The sequence below is a fragment of the Amia ocellicauda genome, chromosome 8 (genome assembly GCF_036373705.1).
Source record: "Amia ocellicauda isolate fAmiCal2 chromosome 8, fAmiCal2.hap1, whole genome shotgun sequence".
NCBI classification, from domain to species: Eukaryota; Metazoa; Chordata; class Actinopteri; order Amiiformes; family Amiidae; genus Amia; species Amia ocellicauda.
The window spans coordinates 33,439,630-33,463,199 of NC_089857.1; the positions used below are offsets into that span (position 1 = coordinate 33,439,630).

At 36.5% G+C, this 23,570-nt stretch overlaps 1 protein-coding gene across 4 annotated transcripts in view; it reads right to left on the reverse strand.

Annotated features, from left to right (window-relative positions):
* vps13a (vacuolar protein sorting 13 homolog A) overlaps positions 1-23,570 on the reverse strand; it is a 57,756-nt gene that overhangs the window by 27,755 nt on the left and 6,431 nt on the right. For 3 of the 4 annotated variants that reach the window (XM_066711112.1, XM_066711111.1, XM_066711113.1), the window contains exons 6-37: positions 23,283-23,392; positions 23,134-23,193; positions 22,722-22,781; positions 22,470-22,550; positions 20,910-20,967; positions 20,488-20,615; positions 16,503-16,609; positions 16,150-16,321; positions 15,970-16,032; positions 15,398-15,530; positions 13,776-13,870; positions 13,382-13,524; positions 12,380-12,581; positions 11,998-12,112; positions 9,234-9,370; positions 8,913-9,045; positions 7,273-7,390; positions 6,721-6,865; positions 6,176-6,257; positions 5,900-6,072; positions 5,564-5,720; positions 5,241-5,320; positions 4,605-4,664; positions 4,170-4,338; positions 3,832-3,948; positions 3,080-3,183; positions 2,791-2,958; positions 2,142-2,449; positions 1,519-1,666; positions 1,229-1,379; positions 400-524; positions 123-292 (exon numbers count right to left, since the gene is read on the reverse strand). In XM_066711112.1, the coding sequence (XP_066567209.1) occupies positions 123-292; positions 400-524; positions 1,229-1,379; positions 1,519-1,666; positions 2,142-2,449; positions 2,791-2,958; positions 3,080-3,183; positions 3,832-3,948; positions 4,170-4,338; positions 4,605-4,664; positions 5,241-5,320; positions 5,564-5,720; positions 5,900-6,072; positions 6,176-6,257; positions 6,721-6,865; positions 7,273-7,390; positions 8,913-9,045; positions 9,234-9,370; positions 11,998-12,112; positions 12,380-12,581; positions 13,382-13,524; positions 13,776-13,870; positions 15,398-15,530; positions 15,970-16,032; positions 16,150-16,321; positions 16,503-16,609; positions 20,488-20,615; positions 20,910-20,967; positions 22,470-22,550; positions 22,722-22,781; positions 23,134-23,193; positions 23,283-23,392 (4,072 nt within the window). Of the gene's footprint in view, positions 1-122; positions 293-399; positions 525-1,228; positions 1,380-1,518; positions 1,667-2,141; positions 2,450-2,790; positions 2,959-3,079; positions 3,184-3,831; positions 3,949-4,169; positions 4,339-4,604; positions 4,665-5,240; positions 5,321-5,563; positions 5,721-5,899; positions 6,073-6,175; positions 6,258-6,720; positions 6,866-7,272; positions 7,391-8,912; positions 9,046-9,233; positions 9,371-11,997; positions 12,113-12,379; positions 12,582-13,381; positions 13,525-13,775; positions 13,871-14,495; positions 14,682-15,397; positions 15,531-15,969; positions 16,033-16,149; positions 16,322-16,502; positions 16,610-20,487; positions 20,616-20,909; positions 20,968-22,469; positions 22,551-22,721; positions 22,782-23,133; positions 23,194-23,282; positions 23,393-23,570 lie in introns of those variants that run through there. The other variant, XM_066711114.1, reaches the window with a different exon arrangement.

Consider the following 23,570-nt stretch of genomic DNA (forward strand, 5'->3'; position numbering starts at 1 on the left):
AATAAAGAAGTAGGCCTATTTTAACATATTTCAAAATTTAAGTACTATCAATAAAGAGAGAGACATAGATATCGATATCTTTCACAATCCGTATCTTTTAAGATCAAAGGAAACATCTTTACCTTGGAGTAATTTTCTTTACACTCTGACGTTTATCATCCAGAAGACAGTTGGCAAGTTTGACAGCAGCCTTCATAGAACTGTCAGAATACATCTGGACAGCAGTTGAAATCAATCCCAGCTTAAATTCAGCAAGTTTAAGTAGCTCATCTCTTGAGTCCAAAATCTGAGCCTGTCAGGAAATAAAAGTATGTTTGACTACCCATTACACTCATTTAAATCAAATGAAATTTATGTAAGTTTGTATTCAATACACTAAGATAAAATGTTTTTTGTTACCTCATTTACACTTGAACTGTACAATACCAAGGTCAGTGAGTCAAACTGGAAATCCAACTTGAGGGTTGTTTTTAATTTTGTCGTTTGTTGCATCTCCACAACTGCGGCTGTTACAACAGTATTCCCTGCAAGAGAAACAGATAAAAAAATCTTTAAAATAAAGAACAGCATTGTTGCCTACAAAAGGGAACTCAAACACTGTCCTAAATATCAACACTTTCACAAAGGGACTTTTTGATTTTCAATACAAATATCTTTTGTATTTTTCAGAGGAGCTTCAAGTGCTTGAAACCTAGAGATGAGTAAAATGGATATCAAAGTACTCTTATCCACATTCTTTATTAGGAATTCACTTTAATTTCATAAAAATGGCTTGCTTATTTTATCAACAGAATTAATAATATTGTATCTGCTTTTTTAATGGTTATGTTCCTCTGTGAACTCTTTCTGATTCAGGAGCTCAGACATATGTAGTACAAGGGAAAGAGTTTATTTTGGCCTCAACAAGCTTGACTAAGGGAACGATGAATCGGCGATGAGAAAGAGGCCATCAGAACCACCCCCTCAACAGATAGAGTCAAGGAGCTGCTGCAAAGCCGGTGTGGTAGGTGGAGGAGGGATGCAAAGCAATGAATGCTGGGAAAGTGCGTGAGTTGCTAGGTACTTCTGCTTGGGGGGGGGCAGATGCCAGGAACGACATTGGAGGTGGTCTTCGTCCAGTTTATAAACTCCATTAAGAGCTTTATTGATAGAGATTAAGTAAGAATTGCATAAGTTAAAATCTTGCCTAGTTTAGAATTGTTTAAAAGCACAAAATGATAAACCAAACCTCCAGAGTTCTGTGACATCTGGGAATCCTTTGTAGAAACAGTATCTGACTTGTCCACTGAGGCAGGCGGAGCCGAAGCATCAGAGGTCTCTGACAGGTTTTCACTTAATGTTCGTAACACGACAGTCAGGTCTTCCTGGCTAAGTACAAGCTTAATAATAAATGAAAGGGAAAAAAAAAAAATTAAAAGTGAATAAAGTTTTAAAAATAGATATTACATTTCTGTATAAAGCAAGACAGCGAGACGAAAAAAAGCAAACAGCCTATCACAGGCAGGCACTTTAACTCACATTCATAGGCTTGAGGTGTGCTTTAATTTTGATGTCTGGGATATTATGAAACCAGGATGCAGACAAGTTGCGTTCGATGACCAAATCCAAGTTTACTGGCTTCAGTAACTGGATCTCAGACTGGAACTTGTTGTCCTCATACACTGTCCTATTAGAAATAACAATTTTAGCTGTAAAATCATCAGCCATGACCTTAATTTAATCATTTTAAATCACATGCAATACAAACTCCTCCCAGTAGGCTCTCAGCTTTGAACAGAAAATACTTAGATATTCCTTGCATCTCTATTTCAGTATTTTTAGTGCAGCATTCAAAAGATGAATTGACAGAAGATTTTTATGTTGTTTCATGTATGCCTGAAGAACTTTGTGACTCAAGAAGTATTGAGAATGTACTTGGAAACCCCCCATTGTTTAAAGTGTGTAAATTCGCTATTCCTAACTGCAAACTAATCTCCTGCTTCTAGTAATCTCTGTGGGAGCAGGACCTCAGGAGAGAGAGAGGTTTTTAAAATTCAAATATGAAGTTGTCTTGTCAGACACAGATCTTATTTAGTTTTATTTAAAGCATTCTTATTTACACTTTGAAAGTAAACTGATACCAAAGAAAATTACATTCTTACCTGTACAATTTTAGGTCACTTAGTCCAACTTTCATGATGTCAACAATGGGAGGAATTTTGACATGAGCTTTTGACTCAACCACAGAGAAGTGGTTCTTGACAGTGACCAGACCAAAATCAGCCACTATAACATTCCTTGATACTGAAGACTGAGGTACGAAGACAACCGGGGCCTTCACGTGAATGTCCAGTGACATCCGTGAGCTCCTCTCTGCAAAGTCCAGCACACCAGTGGCAGCCTTCTCTGCAGCCTGAACGGTGACCTCAGTTAATGCTTCCTTAGCAGTTTGGAAGTTATTGATGAAGTCCTGCATTAAAAGTACACAGATTTTAGGCTTCCTACTCTCACATGGCATTGCACTCATATCATTTGACATGACACTCAGCATGTCAACATTATTTCCACCATGCTTTTAGAAAACAAACATTCGAGAAGGTTATAGTTAGTTTGGTGAGGTGGCAAGATCTTTTATGATTTTTTTTTTTTATCACAGTAATCATTCTAATGATTAAAAATAAGGAGGCTCTCAACTGGAATAGAAAACTGACTTCAAAGAGAAGTTGCATCTTTAATTTAATTTATAACAGTGTTAACTTATTTTTGGTCATTAATATTTATTAAAACAATCTATTACAAATTAGGCCTTACCAGTATAGAAGACACAAACTTGTTCACAAAGATGACCTGAATGCAACCAACAGTTAAAGTGACGCAGCTGTCAACTATATTCATATCAGTGTAGGCATCACCTTCTGTAGCATCTACGTGGGAGACCATCCGAAAACTGAATACTTCCTTGCCAGCGATGGATACAGCCTTAAATTGAATACATAAAACAATTAAATGAAAGACAATTGTATTATTTACATGTCTACAATATAGATGCACAGTATGAACACAATTATTTGAAGAGAAAAACAAAAGCCTCAAAATGTACCTTTTTATACAGAGCATCCTTGTCACAATCTAAGATGACAATATTCCTTAATTTTGCCAGCACTTCCACAGTTTTCTTTCTCATGATCACCTCAGAGTCAAGACCTGTAAAATCATTAAATATTAATTAAAAATCAATATATGACATTATAAAATTTCCCACATACTATGTGCTGAACAACTACCACAAGGTGGCATCAAAGCATTTTTCCTAGGTAGTAAATCTATGATGTTAAATAAACACTATTTTTCGCAGTAGTGTTTTTATACTGTGGACATACTTACTTGCATATACAAAATATATTTTATTTTACAGATTATTTTTATTTAAATTAATACAGAGTATGATTAAGAGTATATTATAATACCTAATTATGCCTTAATTTATTAAAATTTCATAACTTCTCAGTTAAGTCTTTAACTTTGTTAAAATATTCAGTTCAATTCTGTATTAAATATTCTAATTATTTACTGTCCTGTCATAATTAGTAGCTTATGTTTTTGGAATACAAAATCATTAGAGAACAAATTACTGATTCTAGAATGTATATATGAATTCAGTATGACAGGATGATATACAATACAAATTCAAATGATGATCAGTAAGTTTAAATTTTAAGATGTAATGTCGTGTATATTGGAAAAGATGATAAATATTATATAATATAGATTATACATTCATATTTCCGTGCAGTTAAACACATTACATATACATGCATCAATCCCTGATCATTGTCAAATTTGAACTTTTACCTTCAATGCTAATCTCTGAAATCTGTCCCTTTTGTCCTCTGATAAAGACTTTTAAGCAGGTCAAGTCCGCACGGACATGCAAATTGATAACATCTTCAAATTTCGACTTCTTGGGGGCTAGAGGAAACAAAACCAAGACCGAAAACTAGTGTAAATACAATTAAATATAGATACACTGTTAAAAAAACAAAAACAATGGACAGGTGGAAGAGTTTCTATCTTTCCAAATTATAACTATAGAATCAAAGTGAATAAAGCAATTAATAAAACTGGAATGCTAAATCAAATAACTTGAGTGTTTAAAATCATATGGTATTGAAATCAGTCACATTTCATACTCAGTTTTTTTACTAGTGCTGAATCATCTTTCTTCTCCTCTCCCACTGCTGGAGTCTGTTCTTCTAAACTGTCCTTCTTCTCTGATGATGGTACGAGGTTATTCAAGAAGTTCATGGCATTGAGCAGAGCTTCAATATGCAGGTGCACATCCAGGGAGGAAAAGTTCACCTTAACGAGTAAAGAAAAAACATACAACCAGCATCAGCTTTGGGACTGCCACACATGCTTGCTCTTGAAATCAGTGCTGGCCATTTACAAAGCAATGAAGCAGTGGTTAAAACAGATCATGTACTGGAACGGGACGTTGACCTTCTGATAAAGGTTTTCCCCTCATTCAAGGCAAGAAGGATATGTACCTTGCAACTAAATACTACATTCAGTGAGTATATAAACTATCAAACTAAGACATTAAATTAAAATGTGTACAACCTTACCTTTATGAGCTGTTCTGTATTTTTGTAAGTAGACCTGAATTCAGGCCCATTTTTATCTGCCTGTAAAATCAGGAAAAAACAGATGAGCTTCTTTGTGTGAAATACTTGCAGTACTGCAATATGCACTAAAAATCTAAACGTTATTATGGAATTAAAAGTAAAGGGTATTTCAAATTATGTATTTATTTATTAAGAGACAATCTAATTCAGGGATTGAACCACAACATTATAAAACCTGATGTTGTTTGTGGGGCTTTTTATTAATTAATCTCAGCAGAGATTATAATATGAAAATGAGTATAGACAATAATACAAATTCTACCACTGCACTGCATGTTTGTCCATTAATTGCTCCTTTATTTTTCAATTTGTATGTGTTGCAATACTGCAATTACACTCTCAAGTTAACAGAATGCTGTAGATGTGACACAGCTTTTTACAGGGGGATTAATTCTAACAACAAATTAAGTAAAATAATCTTACTGAACAATGCCTTATTTACCTATGAATATAACCAAACTTTTTTAAGTCCTCATATTTAAACTAAATTAGACACCAGTTAGCTTAATTGACCAGAAAATATATATATATATTTTTTAAACCTGTCACTGCTTTCACCTTTATGTTTAGTGTTACCTTAATGTACTCTAAGGTGAGGAGGTCGTCCTCTGTATTGTCCAGAGTCGTGATGAGGTGAACTGGTTTGTCTTCTTTATCTATAAAAACATTTCATAACATTTCTGTTGAATACATTTCCCAATTTCCAATTTCATTTCATCATATGTATTCTCTGTAAACACTGAGATGGGCCTTTTCATTCAAAAAGCTACAACGTACTTTACACATAAATAGAACCTAAAATAATAAAGTTTATATTTTAAAATAAGAAATGAATCTATACTTCACATATAGTTGCACAATACCTCCAAGTGCTAAAATGTTAAAATTACTTTACTTACCCATGTATTCTGGACACTTCAAGCAGATTTCTTTCAGGAAAACGCTGGATGACATATCAAAGGTTCGCAAATTTAGTTGTGTGCCAAGTCCCTCGATATCCAGGTGCAACACTGTCAGCTCCTTGTCTCCCGAAAGGCGACATAGTTGTACTGAAAGCTGTATAAATCGCAAACAATAATAAATATAGAATAATCCTAAACATAGAGCTTCAGAAACGACAGCATATAATTGTGAAAATTACATGAAATTAAGTGAAACTTTAAAATTACTTCAGAGTATTTCTAAATTAATGCAGATTTGTCCATTGCACTTCAGGGAATATGAAAGCTACTTACTTCATTTATTTCAAAGGACATCTGAAATTCTGTCATGTTTTTTTTGGGATCTTTTTTTATCGAAGAGGCCCTCTTTACTCGATCAGATCTTTCTATAGAACCAGTCCTTGCTTCAAAAAACGGTAAATCCTCCACAGGCGAGCTTGGTGCATCATAAAACTCCTCCTCCGATTCTGAAAACAATGCCAAATATTTGTAAACACCTCTGTTGTAATAAATCATAAATCAAGGCATTAGGCTATTATGTAATATTAAACATATGTAATGGAACCTCACCCGATTCAAAAATAATGGAAGAGCGCAGGCTGGAGATTGGTCTCCTTGGTGTCAGCTGTGGAGTAAATGACTGTTTGGCCACCTGTATGAGAAAGCAAATGAGTCAAAAAAGGTATTGAAAGTCACACACTTAATGCGTCAGCACCGTTATGTAACAAAAGTAAATCCCGGAGAAAGGTGGGGAAAAAAAAGACAGCAAATCTCTTAGCCGAGACAAATGCATCTATATATACATCAAGGTTAATTAGGTTTAACAAACTGATACTCCAAAGGACTTCTCTGGGTGCCAATGAAAACAACATGCACTAAAGACGTCATTAAAGGTTTAATTTACTAAATATTGTACTGGATACATTGACTGTGTTTAAATTGACTTAGTTATATCTCAGTGAGTTAGGGGAAAAAATAGGCTACAGTTACAGGCACATTTCAAAACATTTTTTTTTTTTTTTTTTTAAGGAACATGTAATTTGCACATTTCACTTCATAGATCAGGAAGTCAAGACTTTTTGATAGCATTAAAAAAAGAACACAAAACGGATTACCTTTGGAGTACTCTGAAGCACAGGAGCCCGTGGGGCAGGACGGCTCTCTGGAAATGGGATGCTGTCAATTAATGCCAGCACACCTCTCACCTTGTCATCCGAGATACGAACAGAAAGCAGAGGCAACTCACCAAATACTTTGAATCTGTGAAGAAAATAAATATGTAGTGATATGGTTTATTAATTGTTGCAAGTGTTCAAAATTATTTTAAAGAGAGGATAATGTTCAGATTTGCAAACGTTTTGTAGCAAAGCAAGAGTGAGTGTTGTACATAAATGCAGTATTACCATCACTTAATTTAAAGCTATATGGTTTATATATTTTAATAAATACCCAGCAGATAGGTGCACATAGCTCAGACCTAACCCAGTTTATTGTAAATTCAACATCAAGATGATAGGGCTTTGTGCTATTAGTCAAGCTTAAGTTGGCATCTACATGTATACATAATAGAAGTCAAATAATGGTAAGGCCTTTTACTCATTGAATAAACAGAAAACGTTCAAACTAAAATCTGTGTGTATGCTTTATACTAGTTGACAAACAATTACTTTGGCATTCTTGAATCTGTGACAACCATAGCTCTGCTGAAGAGCACTTTCAAGTCAACAGGTTCCAAAATATGAAGAGAGGACTGCTTCAGAGATCGAGCTTCCTTCCAATTTTGATCTGGGAAAAAAATACATTGAATATTACAGACACCATAACAGGACTCAAAATGCATTGTCAGTCTCAAATAACAGGAACCTCACATTATTATTATTATATATAGTTATTAATGTGAAATTACACAATTACGAGGTATTTTGCATTGGGAATGAACTTTCCCACAGGTTAAGCAAAAAACTGAGATGGACAACTGCACATGGGTGTCCAAACTACAGCCCACAGGGCAGATCCAGCCCATTTATAATTTATAAAAGGCCCGCAACATGGACTGTAAATTAAAGTTAAATGTGGCCTGCATGAGAATTTTCATCCATAAGCGGTAAGGTTAGGCTAGGCTACAGCCTACAACAGACACACTAGTATTAATGCACAACCCAGTCTCACTAGAGAAACGTCAACAGGCTAATGTTTAGGCATTGCTGATTTCTGATGTCTGATTGTTTGTCTTTAGGAGGCCAGACATATTTGACATGACTGATTGGTTAATTTATTCAGAATTCCATCTTTCTGTGCTGTCACTGTGCTTAGTCCTGCCTTCAAGAAGTAAATTACCCAATCAGGCACATCATATATATCCTGAAACCTAAAGGCAAGTAACCAACCAGACATCAGAGAGCCTGTGACAGGTTAGAATTATTTTCAACAAGAAACTGGGAAAATGTAACGTTTTATTTACATTATATTAAAGTGATTGTACATTAATATCATAAGTAATTATTTGCTTTGATTTGTATGAGGCCCCTGAAAATACTCAAAGTTTCACATCTGCCCATTTGAGATAAAAGTTTGTATAACCCTGTCAGGTGTGCCAGTTTCTGCATTGGGTTGCAGACCACAATAGATGGAGTAGGATATGTGGAAGCTGCCATCAACATACAGAGAAAAGCGAGAGCTTATGATGGTTCATTTTACAGAAACATCAGTTTGGCCGATGACAAAACCCACATTAAGCAAGAATCGTCACAGCTTATCTTGACCATGAAGTAATTCAAATTATGGACTGATCAGAGATATCTGATGACCTGAACCATACTAATCAAATGCAGGCATTGTCATGCAAGTCAGGATTCTGCAGGTGCTCCAGGACACTTTAATTCAAGACTGGGTGACAATAAATTAAATTCTCTTAGTGAAACGTGGAATGAAAAGATAATTACATTACACTCTTCTTATCTTAGCATAAAGCATTAGTGTAAGCATAAAGGAAGTGAGCTCTTACAAATGTGCTTACGACACTTGACATCGGTTGCTTATTCTGTGGTTAGGAGAATCTAACCAATCTTATTTTTGCTATTCATAATCGGTCACAATTTAAGCTGTATATAAGCCAAATCAGCAGCTCAATTATTGGGCAGTATTACACATTTTAAGAATAGTGCTTGTTATTAGCTGCAAACACTACATTTCGCATTGCAGCAAAGTCATCTGAAGGATGTCACTATATACTTTAAATCAATTAGTTTGGTTAAAAATGGCATGTATACATTTATTTAAAAATCATGATCTGCCCTCCAAAACATACCTGGTTTACTGTAAAGCAACTGCAAACTACTTAGCTGCACATCAAAACTGTCATAGGCTCTTGACATGATATCCTCAATGCTGCTTTGTCCAGCTGTTAGCTGAGGCAGGCCTTTACGGCTTTTACTGGTGACCTTTACAAAAAGGATGTGAGAAAGATAGGATTACAAAATGGCATTGCATTATTTTACACATTCACTGTTTTCACCAGCATAATATCACATACAGGATTGAAACAATCTTTATTCAGATGTACATTCCACATACTGCAAACTTTTATTACTACTTGTGGAAGAAACATCAGAAAATCAAAGCCATGTACCTTGAAATGCCCAAGGTCCAAGACAAGCAGATTCTTAGAGGAATCATAGAAGCCACCTTGTGGAAGAATTACATAGGAGGCCATGAGGTTGATTTTCAGGTCCAACACTTTCTGCGTCTCTATGACATACATCAGCCCTGTGGACAAGAACAAAACCAAAACATTTTATTAACATACACTGTGCATGTTTTTTCTTTAGAAACTGTACTGTTATTCACCACCAACATTCAAATGCTCAATAATTAGATTACCATTATGTAGAAAAAACTGATGGAAAAGGCAATGTATTTAGTTTATATTTTCTGAGAAAAATAACTAAATGTAAATAAAGAATTATATACAGCTCTGTAAAAAATTAAGAGACCACTGCAAATTTTTCTTAAATCAGTATCTCTACATGTATGGCAGCCATTCCATTCCAGTGTCTGCTGAATTCCAACACAGGCACACCTCGTTCTACTGAATCTTATTTAACGAAGAAAAATATAAAAACCACTGCTGTGGTCATCACTATCCTCTTGCAATAGGACCAGCTGGATGGCAAAAAAGTGCTAGTAGTACCTCAAAAGTAATTGGAATCAAAAAATAACTATTGACCATGCCAAAAGAGTTGAAAAGGAAAGTTTTGAGTGAGGAAAAGAAGGGTTCAATTCTGGCTTTACTGGCAGAGGGATACAGTGAGCATCGGGTTGCTTCCATCCTTAAAATTTCAAAGATGGCGGTTCATAAACACAAGGTCAAGCAGCAGACATTGGGGCAAAGCTACAGACCGGCAGAGGGCAAAAACAACTGTCCACTAACCGGAATGACCGCCAACTCGAATGTCACTCAACAACCCTAGGATGACATCAAGTGACCTACAAAAAGAATGGCAAACGGCAGCTGGGGTGAAGTGCACAGCGAGGACAGTTTGAAACAGGCTCCTAGGGGCAGGGCTGAAGTTGTGCAAAGCTAGAAAAAAGCTCTTCATCAATGAGAAGCAAAGAAGAGCCAGGCTGAGGTTTGCAAAAGACCAGAAGGATTGGACCGTAGAGGACTAGAGTAAGGTCACCTTCTCTGATGATTCCAATTTTCAGCTTTGCCCAAAACCTGGTTGTCTAATGGTTAGACGGAGACCTGGAGAGGCCTACAAGCCACAGTGTCTCACACCCACTGTGAAATTTGGTGGAGGATTCAGCGAGGCTGGATCGGGCAGATTTGTCTTTGTGAACGACGCATGAATCAAGCCACGTACAAGGTTGTCTTGGAAGAAAAATTCCTTCTGCTCTTACAATGTTCCCCAACTTTGAAGATTGGTTTTTCCAGCAGTACAATGCTCCATGCCACATAGCCAAGTCAATCAAGGTGTGGATGGAGGACTACCAGATCAAGACCCTATCATGGCCAGCCCAATCTCCAGACCTGAACCCCACTGAAAACCTCTGGAATGTGATCAAGAGGAAGATGGATGGTCACAAGCCATCAAACAAAGCCGAGCTGTTTGAATTTTTGTGCCAGGAGTGACATGAAGTCAACCAACATCAATGTGAAAGACAGGTGGAGAGTATGCCAAGACGCATGAAAGCTGTGATTGAAAATCAGAGTTATTCCACCAAATATTGATTTCTGAACTCTTCCTAAGTTAAAACATTAGTATTGTGTTTAAAAAATAATATGAACTTATTTTCTTTGCATTATTCGAGGTCTGACAACACTGCATCTTTTTTGTTATTTTGACCAGTTCTCATTTTCTGCAAATAAATGCTTTAAATGACGAAAAAATGTATTTGGAATTTGGGAGAAATGTTGTCAGTGGTTAATAAATTAAATCAAATATGTTAATTTTACCCAAACACATACCTATAAATAGTAAAACCAGAGAAACTGATAATTTTGCAGTGGTCTCTTAATTTCTTCCAGAGTTGTATCTATATACAATACATTACATATACATATATGTTTTCGTTTGTTTGTTTTTTAAGATATTTTTTTAATAGCACCTGAAAAATTTGAGGGAAATATAAAAAACTATTGCAACAAGATACATTTTATTACCATTCGATGGGGGAGCAAATTAAAACCCAAATCCTGAAACTAGGGTTCAATGTGTGGGGGTGACGACAAATCTGAAGTGTGATCGGAAGTGTGGTACAATGACTGCATATATGATGTCAACCCTCCTTGAAGTTAATTAAGCCCACATCCTGTATGAGATCAGTGGTGGAGCATCACCCATCCCTCTCCTGGGAAGCTTCAAAGGATTCCAGCAGTGTGATAGTGTGTCATAAACGGATTGGTAAGTCTCACAAAGCTATGCTCCTTGTCACCTTTTTATCCTTTATTACCTTCCGGCATCAAAAAGGAACTACACAGAAGTATAGTTTCCTGATGTGTGGCAGTATTAATGTTACATCACAACATGGTACTGAAAAACTGCTAACAGTAAATTGAGAAAAAGTTTTACAAATTTTCAACAAGGAGTTACAAATCAAAAGTACTTTTTAAATGTGTATACAATGAGCTGCAGTTGATCAACTATAATTAATATTTCATTATTTTTCTTTGGAAACTGCCATACTATCCCATTGCACCTGTAGATTCTATGAGCCATCTCTCTGCAACCTATAATAAATAATAAATAAGTGCAATAAGGACAATCAAAGTCATTTTGCTTTCTATATTTTACAGTAAACCTGTCAATAATACATTCTATAAGGTGAATGTCCTTTCAGGCTAAAGGCTTTGTCCAAATATATAGAAAACCTTCATAAATGATGCCATTCACCTGTTGATGTCCTGTCCCTGAACTGCTCCAGTTTCATTAAAGTGGCTGATGTCAGTTCATCAAGCTGCAAGTCTTGGGGTGGCATGAAAAACTCTGCCATGCTGTTCACTGTCAACTAACACAGACAAGAAGATAAATCATATTCTATGTGAGTACTGTACAACGAGCCTGTCGTGAAACAACATTTTAATTAGGAATTATAGATATATTTCACTGCAAACTACAAAAAATGCTCCAGCTAAAAATATAGGAATGTGCTTCTTGGCAAGCGTGGTAGCAATAGCACTGGAAGTGTGTGTAGAGAGTTAAAAAATGTATTTAGTGTGTTCAATTTAGTTACTAATTTAATTGAAGGAACCTATTTTTAATAATATGTACTTACTGCATCATACACTATTTCCAAAGGCTGGGACTCTACTCTTAACACCTGATCTGCAGGTCTGTCAAGGGGATTCGTCTCAAACATAACGCTCAGGAGGGGACCGTGGGTTTCCGTCACCACATTTCGTGAAGACAGCAGTACTGGAGTCAACGTGTTCCTTTTCAACCCAGTGACTTCAAATGAGTTCAATGTGGCCGATACTCTAAATGATGTGAATCACAGCAATACACAGACAGAAAAAGAAAAACAATAACACAAATTAAAGCAAATATCATCTCAAACTGCACTACAAATCATACATCGAGAAGGGAGAAATTATATGCTGAAAGACTGGGAGTGAGGAAGTCAGAGTCCGTGGTTTACCTAATACCTTGGCACCTTATAACATGGGAAAAAATCTTGCATATAAAAAACTGTAATCTGTTCAGAGATATAAACATATGCAATTTGATATAGAATTACATGTATACTGTTAGTAAAATGATCACCTGGAACTACTTCTTACTAAGGAAAAGAAGAATTGCTATGTAATACTGTTCCTTATGAAAATTCATTAATCCTCTCAGAAGAAAATGCAACATGAACACATGCTGCTTATTCCAATGCTGTTTAGTCATTTCCTCTTCCAGTATTAGCATATCTAGACTATTTCTGGTTCTGAAAGCTGTCATAATGTATCATAGGATAAACTATTCATTAAACACAGATGAAATGTCAGCAAAAATGATTCCACCAACATCTTTTCTTTTGAAATGGTTTCTACTGTTTCGCAAAACAACTATGTTCCCCTCATTACCACTGTATGTAAATATAACATCCAACGTACACAATAGAGTACTAAACCAATAATAACTATTCCAAAATCAAAGATGTATCACCTGAACCATGCAAGGCTATGTAAATTACAATTTTGTTGGGCAAACAGGTCATGCATGAAGAATGCCATAGTCTAGTTTACATCTCTGTCAGTCTATTTAAGGTAGAGAAGCCTTATTAACATACTTGCGTGCTTGGGCTGCAGGTCTCTGAGTCAGCATTGCACTTAAACCCATGACAGAAAGTTTGATGATCTCTGGCTTATCTGGGCTTTCTTGGATTGAAATGGACAGGCTCAACAACTGGAAAGAAATCTTCTTATCTTCAAACTGAAAAAAAAAGGTTGAAAACAATAAAACAAACACATTTCAAACAAATAGTTATACAAGTTATTGCACCCAGATAAGCAGTCAGTATCATGTAGTACTACTCAATCTAGATTCTCAACACAGCAATCAACTCCACATTGATATTGGACAAGCTTTCACTAAATATTACCGAATGTCTTACAGTGGGAAATACTAGGTATACACTAAATGCTGACCGCATGTACAAATGATTCATCATGAAGACTACTTACATCTTTTGGCAGGGTGGGATCAACAGTAGCTTCACTGTATCCAATGGCTTGGTACAACTTAGATTTCTCTGCAGGAGTCATCAGTTCATCAAATCCTAAAATAACGGAAAACCCTGAATTACATTATATACATATATATATATATATATACACACTCACCTAAAGGATTATTAGGAACACCTGTTCAATTTCTCATTAATGCAATTATCTAACCAACCAATCACATGGCAGTTGCTTCAATGCATTTAGGGGTGTGGTCCTGGTCAGGACAATCTCCTGAACTCCAAACTGAATGTCTGAATGGCAAAGAAAGGTGATTTAAGCAATTTTGAGCGTGGCATGGTTGTTGGTGCCAGATGGGCCGGTCTGAGTATTTCACAATCTGCTCAGTTACTGCGATCTTCACGCACAACCATTTCTAGGGTTTACAAAGAATGGTGTGAAAAGGGAAAAACATCCAGTATGCGGCAGTCCCGTGGGCGAAAATGCCTTGTTGATGCTAGAGGTCAGAGGAGAATGGGCCGACTGATTCAAGCTGATAGAAGAGCAACTTTGACTGAAATAAGCACTCGTTACAACCGAGGTATGCAGCAAAGCATTTGTGAAGCCACAACACGTACAACCTTGAGGCGGATGGGCTACAACAGCAGAAGACCCCACCGGGTACCACTCATCTCCACTACAAATAGGAAAAAGAGGCTACAATTTGCACAAGCTCACCAAAATTGGACAGTTGAAAACTGGAAAAATGTTGCCTGGTCTGATGAGTCTCGATTTCTGTTGAGACATTCAGATGGTAGAGTCAGAATTTGGCGTAAACAGAATGAGAACATGGATCCATCATGCCTTGTTACCACTGTGCAGGCTGGTGGTGGTGGTGTAATGGTGTGGGGGATGTTTTCTTGGCACACTTTAGGCCCCTTAGTGCCAATTGGGCATCGTTTAAATGCCACGGCCTACCTGAGCATTGTTTCTGACCATGTCCATCCCTTTATGACCACCATGTACCCATCCTCTGATGGCTACTTCCAGCAGGATAATGCACCATGTCACAAAGGTCCAATCATTTCAAATTGGTTTCTTGAACATGACAATGAGTTCACTGTACTAAACTGGCCCCCACAGTCACCAGATCTCAACCCAATAGAGCATCTTTGGGATGTGGTGGAACGGGAGCTTCGTGCCCTGGATGTGCATCCCACAAATCTCCATCAACTGCAAGATGCTATCCTATCAATATGGGCCAACATTTCTAAAGAATGCTTTCAGCACCTTGTTGAATCAATGCCACGTAGAATTAAGGCAGTTCTGAAGGCGAAAGGGGGTCAAACACAGTATTAGTATGGTGTTCCTAATAATCCTTTAGGTGAGTGTATATATACTGTATACTTTGGAGTTAATATTGGCTGATATAATAGAACAGTTTATTTGCATTTTGTATTTGTATTGTAGCATCCCAGTTTGGAATGACTGATTGTTAAATCAGCTCCGCCAGCTGCTAACCATATAGTAATGCAGGAGAGATGTAGTTATTTTATACACACTGTAGGTATAGGACCAATGCAGCTCTCACTGATAATGTCAGCATAATTATTGTAAGCAAACAGAATATGACAACTTGCCTCCAGACTTGACATCTTTCTTTGGTGCATCCTTCTCTCTTGACCAGCCCCACATCCAGCCAAACCAGCCCTCCGATTCCTGCTCCTCTGGTTTCATGCCCGGTCTGTAGATTCTCTTGCCGGCCTTTGTGGCCTGTGATTAATAAATAGTTCCAAAATAATGCATGCTTTTTTTGTATTGAAGTTTCCATTGCCAGACTTCTACAACATATATGAATTGTAATAATATTCAAGATCTTCAGTGGCCACAGATGTGAAAGTCTTAATTGGGGAGTCAATTGTGTACATTAGCTCCCCTACAAAGCCCCAGGCAGGAGCTTACACTAAATAAATAAAGAGAATATGACTCTCTTCATGAGTTATAGACAGATAAGAGATAAAGATTGATAAAATGTGAGGAACTAAACCAGCTACAGTTCTCTACAGAAGGAAAGTCCTCACTTTTTTACCTCTACACAATGTTGAAGTCCTTTCTGATCCAGAAACCATGATATCTCTACATTTTCAAATTGATCGATTATAAAATATTAAATCAAATTAAAGTCTAGAGATACGAGATAAGAGACACGTACCTCCACTTCGGCTTGCTGACGGGCTAGTGTGATATTAAATAAATCCAACGTTCTTTCAGGTTCCTGAAAATACAGAGAACAGTCTTCATACAAACTATAATATTTTTGTTAGTTTGATTTTAGAAAGGTTAGTACTAAAGGCACCTCATAAATAATAATAGTAATAAAATATTTACAAACCTCAAGACTTTTTAAAAGTTCGTCAGATGGCTTCTTATTGGTTATCTTCATTTTGTATAACTCCTTGTACTTTTTCACTTTCTGTCTGTGCTTTCTGATATGCTGCCATGACCACATATGAAGACTGGGTTTTACATTGACCTCCAATATGCCTTTTATTGCATATTGCCACCTGGTTAGACAATCATAATGACAATAAAAAAAAACAATAAAATCAATAAATAAATACACATATAAAAAAAAAAAAATCAAGCATTTGAGTTTTTTTTCCCCCTACAGCACACAGTGAAGTATAATACATATTTCTATTCATAAAAAGAGCATGTATCTGCATATTAAGAAAACGTCTTTACCAGTGATAAGCGTGCATGTGAACAGGAACCTCAGGTCTGAATTTCCGGTACGGCAAATTCCGTGACATCATGTCTACAGATCCAAGAAGCTCCAAGATGCTTATGTACTTAAAAAAGAATACCACAAAATTAGGAAATGTAACAATTCTGTACGTACAAGCTTAGTCATTTTATGCAGGAAGATTATCCTTCAAAAGGAGGTATAGCCCCATTCGCACTGAAATGCCGGCAAATTGCCGCCAATGTTTGCCGGCTTTTTTCCTGTTGCCCCCAATTCACACTGGCTTTGAATGCCGGAAAATTGCTGGCAAGGACCCATTCACACAGAAAACACTCTGGGCGTGTCTGTACAATTTCGATCATTTCCCCGTTTTGCCAGTTTCCTTCCATTGTGTTTACTGGGCTATTGGTCCTAATTAGGGCGCCGGGTCGGTTCGGTCTCACTACCAAGCAAACGATAAGTCAATCTAGGTGTGTATTCACACTACGAGCAGTTCAACAGGCTGCATGGTTGTGTGTTTTTGCGGTGTGGTCACTGGACCTAGCGATCACAGAGCAATTGAACAATAGATTTCAACTGGTAAACAAAACAAAACAAAACGAAATTAGCAAGACAACGAAAGAGCTGGCAAAATTACTGAGTTCAGTTTGATTGGAAAACTTGAATGTGACGCAGGACGGATTCAGTTATTTTTAAAAAAGAAACTCCACATTTCACATGTGTACAGTACCAGTTAAGATAACATGCGCATTTGTATTTGTTCATTTAGTTATTGTTAATGGTAACATCAGTAATCTGACAACAATTGGATATTGGGGTATATTCATCGAGGGTGTTACAAAGGTATTTCAATTTTTTTTCTAAATGGAATATAATGCAAATTAAAGTTAATACATCAGAGCGTACAATTTTATCTAAAGATGCTGCGTGTGAGAGAGTCATTATTCAATCATTTTGCAGCTTATTTGTACTTTCGTTTGTGTGAGAAAATAAGTGACAGAAATAATGAATTGATATAAACCTTCATTTAATGTATTATGTAAAGTAGCACTATATGTTTAAAGGTGAACATACTGCTAGATGGATATTTAGGGGACGTCACACTGTGTTATTGTATATTTGTATAAAGGCAAAACAATCAAAACTCGGCAGCGCAACACTGTTTATAATATTCACAAGTATAGCAGCATATTGTTGTGTTCAATAACTGCATACAGTGTGTTAAATATTGGATGCGTTCATGATACTGACAATCATCACAGATTCTGAAACTGAATCGCTTTGCCGGTCAGATCTGCGCACATCCTGCACAATGTGAACGTGCCCGTGTATTATTCGGTTGTATGAGAAGTAGACTGTCAAATGTGTTCGACTACTGCATGTAGTTACTATTAACGTCATATGTATTTGTTATTGTAGGCATTATCCTGCCTTTTCTTATATGCACTAATCATGTAAAATGTAAATATCCGGTATTTTATTAATACAAAAGGAACCAAGCTCCCTTGATTATTGCAATATGATCGGAGTCCTGAGAAAACACGGAAGTGAATCATGAAAATGAACCCAAGTTACGAACTGAGCACGTTCACAAGGCGCGAACCGAACCGATTTTGTTCGAAACGAACCTGGTGTGAGGGGGTAACATATTTGTCTGTATAGAGATAATATATTTTGCATGATTTATTGGTATATAACATCTGACGTGTAACAATAGTTAGCATTACATACGCTAACCTGTTGGTTCATCAATAACACTCATGATTGCTGCGACTATATTATTTTCAACCTCCGCCATTTCTAACGACCCGGTCCGTTTCTAGTGATGGTCACAAGTTCTTGGTCTAAGGTAGATTAACCTTTGTGTTGTAGTCTCAAAAATGCTCCCCTACTCTGATTGGTTACATCAGTTAGCTGACACACGGCGTCGACACGCAAGGATTGACGCCGAATTTGCCGCCAATCATTTCCCCGCTCTATTCACACAAGACACGTTGCCGGCAATTAGACTAGGACCCTTGCTGGCAACAAAATGCATCCAAATTGCTGTCAAATATCCGGCAATTGTTTCAGTGTGAATTGGGTTTATGTTGTGGTAAATGTGTAAAATGTATACATTTACCGGCTGAAGAACTAAATGTAATATTTCTAGATATATTTCACATTCCTAGAGTTTTAAAGCTGACTCTGTTTCTCTGTTACTCTTTGGACCCGGCAAGGGCTGACACAGCCTCTCTCAATAGTATAGATTTTTTCCATCATTTCAAATATAGCTATCTTTTCTCTAAGACTCTGCATTCTGTTGTTGCCCTGCATCTTGTTGTTTAACAAAACTTGCTGTGTGTAGCATCCTTGACCAAGAGGTTATTCATTCATAAAGTCTATGTAGTAATTTAAATGTCTCTTGTTAATTAGTTACACTTTGCTTAGTAAGCTTGTTTGCACCAATCAAGAAGGAAAGAACTGTCTACTCTGTCTTGTACACAACCCATAAAATACCAAATGTGACTTGTCCTGTCTGAGGAAACTTCTCCTGTCAGGCTCCCCTGCAGCTGCTGGAATAAAGAACCAACCTTCTACCACACACAGAGTTTCATGCCATTTTCTGCAACTCTTCACCGGCACCACGGGAAATGTGCATTTCCCACAGATAATCTGTGCATCTCCTGGTTGATGTGAACAGAGACGCACATTTGAACAGCGGCAGGTCAGGCGCGCTTACACTCACAGCTATGATCCAGATCAGGTGTGCTTGAATCGCACAGCTCCGAAATTACAGTCATTATGCAGAAACTAGTCATTCAAATGAAAATAGTTACTCTAACCCTATCACACATTAGACTATTTCTAGAGAACTGTTTGCTTATTATCTTTTGTAGGCTGAATTTCCTTATAGGCTACAGACCTATCTGATCATAAACAATGACACATGTAGAATAAGGACAAAATTGGACTATAGGCTAATGCTTGAAATTAAACACCACAGGAGCACTGTCATTATCCTGAAGACTAGTCCACTAGTTTGATAATTAAATAACAGAAATAAGACATCACTCCATAAACTTAAATGAATATCATGTATTGTGAATCACAAAGTGGAGTCTAGCACGTTTCAAATAGTCTGCTAACTACTCATACAGACAATTGACAAAATGTAAAACTATATATCTTATCAGTTAGCAGCAGAAACAATGAAAGGCATAGGCTGCTTTGACATGTTTAAATTAACAATTATTGTTGTTTGAATTATTATTTTATTATTTTTAAGATAAATGGAACAAACAAATGAAATGTTGATGTAAAAACAAGAAGCTACCGGTATAAAGGCTTTTAATTAATTTAATATAGGTCTAATTAAAGATCAACAAAACAAATCGGATTCACATGCAAGTGCAGTTTGGTGTTCTGCATTTGATCAGATAGGTCTGTAGCCTATACGGAAATTCAACCTACAAGAGATAATGAGCAAACAGTTCAGTAAAAATGATGTGTGATAGGGTTAGGGTAACTATTTTCATTTTAATTACTATTTTCTGCATAATGACCTTAATTTCGGAGCTGTGCAATTGAGTGAAACTGATCTGGATCGCAACTATGAGTGTAAGCGCACCTGACTTGCCGCCATTCAAATGTGCGTCTTTGTCCACATCAACTGGGAGATGCAAAGATTATCCATGGCAAATACACATTTCCAATGGCACCGGTAAATATATACCTAGTCAATTTATACATTTACCGCCTGGTTGGTAGATTATACATTTACCATTTTCACACATTTACCATAACACATATACTGCATTTAAATATATGACATAAATCAAACTGTACCAACTTGAAATTGAACACTCTCTTTTTTTTCTTTTTTTATCATAAACGTTTTGCTGGACAAAAATATGACAACAAAAGTCTCAGTTTCTGGCTTAACTAGATTAATTACCCTGGAAATACACAGCAGTACAATTAAAATATAATTAATTTTGTTACCTGTGGTCTATTAAGCTCAATAGCAACTTCTGGGAGGTTAACAACCAAGTCCACTTTTGGTGATGAAAAGTCAACATCTGAACGTGGGTTCATGCGGAGTTTAGCTCTTGCGGATATTGGACGAAATACTGGAAATGAACAGTGATTTGAAAGAAGTTAGGACCCTTTATGTTGATTGCAAAACTCCAGTAAGAGGTCAAGTATTTAATTGGAACTGCAAATATTGATATAGAAACTCTCTGAAAGATTCTGAAAGTAATTAAGTTATCTACTTTTAAAAATTCCATTATTTGCCATTATAAATACACTCCTTGCCTACTGTTCACAAAACATCAACTCGACACTCTTGGGCTCAGCCACAATATAATAAATTAAACAAACAAATAAACAAATACATATTGCAAGACAAGAGTAGTACTTACTAAAATCATAGTCCTGTGGTATCAAGTTGTGCATTGCAACACTGTGCTTCAGGCATTTCTAAGGGTAAAAAAATAATGAAATTAATATTATTATTATTAATAGCCTTCTGTACTGCTTAGATTTTATTTTAAAATTACCCTCAATTTATAAGGTTTTAAATAGCAAAATAACATACAACTACATAGGCCTGTGCACAAGTACTGTGCAAAAGTTTTAGGCAGGTGTGAAAAAATGCTGTAAAGTAAAGAATGCTTTCAAAAATAGATAATAAATGTTAATAGATCATATTTATCAATTAACTAAATGCAAAGTGAGTGAACAGAAGAAAAATCTACATCAAATGCATATTTGGTGTGACCACCCTTTGCCTTCAAAACAGCATCAATTCTTCTAGGTACACTTGCACACAGTTTTTGAAGGAACTCGGCAGGTAGGTCGGCCCAAACATCTTGGAGAACTAACCACAGTTCTTCTGTGGATTTAGGCAGCCTCAGTGGCTTCTCTCTCTTCATGTAATCCCAGACAGACTCGATGATGTTGAGATCAGGCAGTGTGGGGGCCATACCATCACTTCCAAGACTCCTTGTTCTTAATGACTTTCGCTGTATGTTTGGGGTCGTTATCATGCTGCAGAATAAATTTGGGGCCAATCAGATGCCTCCCTGATGGTATTGCATGATGGATAAGTATCTGCCTGTACTTCTCAGCATTGAGAAGACCATTAATTCTGACCAAATCCCCAACTGCATTTTCAGAAATGCAGCCCCAAACTTGCAAGGAATCTCCACCATGCTTCACTGTTGCCTGCAGACACTCATTCGTGTACCGCTCTCCAGCCCTTCGGCGAACAAACTGCCTTCTGCTACAGCCAAATATTTCAGACTCATCAGCCCAGAGCACCTGCTGCCATTGTTCTGCACCCCGGTTCCTGTGTTCCCGTGTGTTGCCTGGCCTTGTTTCCACATCAGAGGTATGGCTTTTTGGCCGCAAGTCTTCCATGAAGGCCACTTCTGAACAGACTTCTCAAGACAGTAGATGGGTGTACCAGGCGGTTTCTGTTTCAGTTAATGATTGTGTTTCAACCTACATACTGAATCATTAGCACCTGTTTGGTATAATTGTTTAATCAAACATGACTATATGCCTACAAAATCCCAGACTTTGTGCAAGTGTACCTAGAAGAATCGATGCTGTTTTGAAGGCAAAGGGTGGTCCCACCAAATATGGATTTGATGTAGATTTTTCTTCTGTTCACTCACTTTGCATTTAGATAATTGATAAATATAATCTATTAATATGTCTATTTTTGAAAGCATTCTTTACAGCATTTTTTCACACCTGCCTAAAACTTTAGCACAGTACTGTATACGAGCAGAGCTTTAAAAAATTGGTTATATCCAGAAACATCGAAATCATATTATTGCTTAGCTGTGTCATTACATATTATTATAGGAAATGTCACAAACATGGTACTGTTCAAGAGGAATGTATGCAGCAACAAAATCATATTCAGTAGGAATTAATGTAACCTGAAAGCAGTATAATTAAGGATGACTCACCAGAGCTTCTTCAGAGCTATGATTGGAGTAGAGTTCGGAGTTAACATTCCAGTAGGCAAAGAGATTATCCAGACGAACAAGCTGCAAACAAAACATCACCCAACATGTATAAAAGTCTGCAGTGCAAACATATTTCATCCCTCATACCCTATGAAAAACTAAATAAAATCCAGTTGAAATAAAGATTTTTGAAATAATGAATATTGACAACAACCAAATAAGTAAAAACAATAGAACTGGAGTAACATTTACCTTAAAAAATAACTTGGCATTTTCGTCTAGTAGACATGGGTTCCAATTGTGATCTGCTGTCTACAGAAATACATAAAACACAGATGAATTAAATTACAGATTAAATAAAATGGAAAGCAATGGAGGTCATGATTTCCAGCACTATGCAATGTTCATTGAGGGAATAGGTCTGAACAAAAAGAAAAGTAAATAATATCAAAACAAACCAAAACTCTCTTTCATGTCACAATAAAAGTATTTTAAAAAAATACCATAGTTTTCTAGTTTGCATTTTTCCTTGATAAAGTTGCAGCAAACTGGGTAGAACCGAGGATCTTCTTGACACACCACACCTTTGTTCTCCAGCCAATTGATTTTGGCAGGCAGGGAAGATTTACTGACCAAAGTATCTTTAATTATGAACATAGTCTACCTGAAGACTCAGATTCTGAAGTGACACGCCATACGACAGAGGTGAATTTGGATTGGTGATCTGAAAAATAAAATGTGAACATGTAATTTATTTAATATATAGTACATAAAAAAATAGTAGTTAATTGCTTTAGAAACCCAAATACTTACATCATCTTCATATCGAATGTGGATGTTGGATATCTTCACCTGCAGGTTTTTGATTACCTGGGTGACCAGCTTTTCAACAAAAGTGTCCTGTTTTTCTATGGTTTGATTTTCTGGGTACAAAGAAAACATTCATTACTTAATTATTTTTTCATTCAGTATCAGACATTTATAAGGAGTTTGCAAGCTTACACTGAAATACATCTACAGAAGAAACATGTTACACACATTGTTTAAAACAATTATACACAAACAGAAAAACAGAAAACTGCATATAAACCTTAAGAGATT